The 4,409-nt window shown below is 52.9% G+C and overlaps 1 protein-coding gene across 6 annotated transcripts in view; it reads right to left on the reverse strand.

The window, feature by feature from the left end:
• PABPC1L (poly(A) binding protein cytoplasmic 1 like) overlaps positions 1-4,409 on the reverse strand; it is a 44,083-nt gene that overhangs the window by 30,126 nt on the left and 9,548 nt on the right. For all 6 annotated transcript variants that reach the window (XM_019509820.1, XM_019509823.1, XM_019509822.1 and 3 more), the window contains 3 exons: positions 2,808-3,001; positions 2,298-2,413; positions 1,168-1,307 (listed from right to left, as the gene is read on the reverse strand). In XM_019509820.1, the coding sequence (XP_019365365.1) occupies positions 1,168-1,307; positions 2,298-2,413; positions 2,808-3,001 (450 nt within the window). The remainder of the gene's footprint in view (positions 1-1,167; positions 1,308-2,297; positions 2,414-2,807; positions 3,002-4,409) is intronic.

Below are 4,409 nucleotides of genomic sequence, written 5' to 3' on the forward strand. Positions count from 1 at the left end.
CCAGCTGCAGAGACCATGGGGCTGGCTACTTCCACACCTGCTGCCCCCGGGGTCAGGGGCCATGCTGTGAAGCCACCTGCATCTCTGCCCAGGCCAAAAAGCAAAAAGAAGCAGCACAGATGGCTGGGAGTCCCATGGGAAGGGTCAGGCACTGCCGAGCCAGGCAGAACAAGCCCCGCCACGAGCAGCCACTGAAGCGCTCACCTGACGCAACTCCACCGTCACTGTGAAGCGACACGCAGGCCAGCTGCCCCATGGGAGGGAGCCATGGGCTACCAGGGGCTGCCAGCTCCCCGCACCTGCCCCTGCAGACCATGTCCTATGGTAAGCACCTGCCTTCCCCCTAACCCCCCATATGCACAGAACCTGGACTGCATGCTGCTGCGCTCCCCACTGCCCGCTGGGATCCACCGGCCATGCCCACCCCCCAACACTGCTCACCCAGGTGTTGCATCACCACCGTACTGCTGCCACCTCACTGACTCACCTGCACCCTTTTTATCCCAGCTGCCTACCCCGGGGCTCTCTCAACACCCTCAGAGTGAAACCAGAAGCTGCCAGTAAAGCAGGATGCAGCCAGGAGATGGCCAGGAGGGAAGGGGCAGGTAGCAGCCACTCACCATCCTGCCCAGTCTATTGCAGCTGCCTGGTGGGGGTTGGCCTCCTGCCTGGGAGTGCCGTGCCTCTGGGAGCTCCAGAGGCAGCGTGTACCCACAGACCTGCGCACCATGAGCAGCAGGTACCGAGAGAGGCACTGCCGCCACAGTGGCACCACCCTGCCAAGCAGAAACCCCCAGGGAAGACTCCTCCAGCCATCCAGGATGCCCCAGCAGCTGCCTAGCTGCTGCTGTGGGCACCACAAGTCCCCTCCAGACCTTTTAAATCGACGATATGGCAGGGAGCAAGTGTGTGCGCATCTCTCTCCCCTTCCATAGGGGCTGCTTATAGCAGGTAACCATGAGGCTGCAAGCACACCTTGGGGAGCACAGGGGAAGAAGCTGGGGCTGTGTTGCCACAACAAGGATTAGGCCCCTCACAGCTTCCCCACCATCCACCCCTGGCACGCCAACATCCCGTAAGTCCAGGATGCAGAGTTTTTTGGCACTCAGCCTAAAAACATTGCCAACCCTTCCACTAGAAAGATTTTGCATTTGACACTTCACTCACCAAACCTGGAGAATACTTCCCGCAGCTTGTCGTCATCCATGTCATCTCCAAAATTTTTTATATAAACATTGGTAAATTCCATTGCTCTAGCCCCAAATTCAGCCTCACGCTCTTTGCGGGACTTAAAGTGACCAACAAAGCTGCAGAGAAGAAACAGAGAAACATGAACCCTCTTGTAATGATGACATACCTGCACTGGACAAGAAAGAGAGACAGGTATGTCCCCTGGAAATGAGGCTAGCAGAGTTCCTCCTAAAGGTAGCTTGATTGCCCATAGGTCCAGTCTGTGTGGCAGCTCAGCAATTTGAATAGACCCTCCTTGCATGTGTCCATCTCCTCGCAGAAACTGGATATTGTTCCTGACCACTCGCATAGTGGCAGCACCCAGCGCTCCCTGCCCAACAGAGCTGACAGTCCAAGGGCCCAAACACTGCTGGGGAATCTCATTCTCAAATTGATCCTAGACAAATTACATCATTTGTTCTCTTCCCCAACTCAAACTTTGGGTCCACTTGCCTTAACACCACTGCTGCAAAGCTGCAGTGGTATTACTGCAGATTAATACCAGAGACTGAGGGAGGGAAAGCTCACTAGGTGCCAGAATGCTATGGTGTGTCCTAGGAGGAGAGGACCAGCTCAGGACAGGAGAAGTCTAAACCCTACCCCCTCCTTTGCCCCTACCCCAATTATCTGCAGAATTTCAGGCAGTCAGGTCCAGTGAGGAACCAGGGAGAGATACATAATAGGACACACTCAGCTCATGTTTGTACCAGGCTCCCTTTGTGTTGCAACCTCGCAAGGATCATCCATATAACTGTAATCCCCAACAATGACACTTACGTCAGCATCAACTACTTAAATGATACTCATTTTGGAGGGTATAACATATGTAGGAGCTGACCGCTGCTGAAGGAAGGAATGAAAGAAAAGAAAAGAGGGGTGGGGCGGAGGGAATAAGAGGATGGGAAACAAATAAAAGGGAAGAAATAGCCTGAACAGGAAGCAGTCTCCCATTAAAATGCTGACTGTGCACTGAAGGAGTCAGGCTAAGCAGGCATTTAGCTAGCACATAAAGGCTAGGCAGAGAGGGCTACCAAAGCATCACCCAAGGAAGCTCTTTCCCCACTTACACCTTGCGGTCATTGAGCAGCATCCCGTTCATGGTTTCAATGGCCCGATTTGCTGCCTCGTGAGTCTCAAAGTGAACAAAGCCGTAACCACGTGATCCATTTTCATCACAAACCACCTACCAACCAAGCACAAAAAGCAGAGCCCAAGAGCCCTACATAAGCAAGGATCCTCCCATCCCTTAGCCTAGGCAGAATTCCCCCCAAAGCCCACCGCAACTTCACCCTCAGGGAACATCGACCCCATTGGTATCTTGTTTTACCCAAGCAATAGTATCTAGACTTGCAGGCTCATGACATGCTACCCAGTGGGGTGGTGGGAGTCTGGGTCACAGGCTCAGCTTCTGGGCAGCACTGAGTTCCATTAATTCAGCAGGTACCAACAAAAAGGAAATACGACTAGAAGTGATACAAACAGAATTCAGACTTCAACCTGTTAACTATTCCTGGCAACTAGTCCCAGGCAAGTCCTGTGATAAATCCCATTCTTGCACTGAGTAAAAAAGTTCCTACCTTGCAAGAAAGGATATTCCCAAAGGCTGAGAATGTGTCGTATAAGGCTTTGTTGTCAATGGAGTCATCCAGATTCTTGATAAAGACGTTCCCAACCCCCGATTTCCTGAGACCCGGGTCTCGCTGGGACCACATGATTCGAATTGGGCGACCTTTGATGACTTCAAAATTCATGGTGTCCAAGGCTCGCTCAGCTGGCAGGAAACATGCACATTTGATTACAAAACAGGCAGAGGGAACTGCAACACAACCTTGGCCCCTTCTCCTTCGAAAGGACACCAGCTGTTTGAGTGATCAGATGGTTACAAGAAGTGGAGAGGTTTTATTTCCAAGCCTCATCATTGTGAGGGGGAAAATTTTGAAATAAAGACCGGAGACGCAGCCTAAGTTACTTTGCAAACCAGATCCCAAGACAGCAGAGGCTGTGGAGGAGAATAAGTCCTCCTGTAACACCTTATGGAGAAACTGTCAGGCAAAGGGCTCGGTTCATGTAACTGCCTACACTGATCCGTTAGTCCACTGTGGAAAATGAAGCACCTGAGAGTCCCCCCTGGCCAAGGCATACTGAATGAGAATGACCGATTCCTCAATGAGCCTACCCGGGGCGTGTGGGCAGCAGATCACAGCTCTGCCCCAGCTCTGGACCATGTTGTCTCCACTGCAAGATCCCAGCCCAAAGCAGCTCCTTGCCCTGCAAGCACTGCTGGGGCCAGTCTCCGTGGAAACCCTGGCCCTACACTGTCATGGCTTCATGACTCCCAGGGTCTCCATGAAAACTGGACGCAGCGATGTGGGCAGGGGCTGCTGGGAAACAGTCCGCCGTGGGCCCAATCTGGTCCACGGGCCAGACCTTGCCCGCCCCCGAGATGGTGAATGGGATACAGATACAGCATGGAACACAGGTACCTCATGGGAGGGGGCCACAGGAAGATGAGGAGACGCCAGCCGAGCAAGACAGGTGACAAATGCAAGGAGTGCCCAGGTAAGAAACAGGGGTCCAGACAGTCTCCCAAATCAGGGGGTGGCACATGCAGCTAGGCAAGGCCTTAAAAGCCTATATACTAATGCTCGTAGTATGGGGAACAAACAAGAGGAACTCGCCCTCAGAATAGCCCGTTCAGACCCAAACATAATAGGGCTTACAGAAACATGGTGGGATTCATCCCATGACTGGGCAGTTAGCATTAGGGGCTATAGGCTTTACAGGTGGGATAGAGAAGGAAGGAAAGGCCGGGGTGTGGCGCTCTGTGTCAACGAGCAATACACATCCTCTGCCAGCAAAATGGGGTCAGAGGAGGGGCAAGTGCTCTGGGTCAAGATAAAAGGGGGCTGTGGGGAGAAGGATTTAATGGTGGGGGTCTACTACAGACCCCACAACCAAGGGGAGGAGCTGGACCGGGAATTTTTGGGCCAACTTGCACAGGCACTTAAGATAAAGGGATGTAGTTGTCTGGGTAATTTAAATCACCTATGACATCTGCTGGGAGGAACAGTCAGCCAGGTCAGACCGTTCCAGGAGGTTCCTGGCTGAGATACAGGACCTCCACTTAACCCAGGAGGTGCACAGTCTCACCAGAGGAAATGCCCTGTTGGACCCGGTCC

Source organism: Gavialis gangeticus, unplaced genomic scaffold (genome assembly GCF_001723915.1).
Source record: "Gavialis gangeticus isolate Ggan-Ray unplaced genomic scaffold, GavGan_comp1, whole genome shotgun sequence".
Taxonomy (NCBI): Eukaryota; Metazoa; Chordata; order Crocodylia; family Gavialidae; genus Gavialis; species Gavialis gangeticus.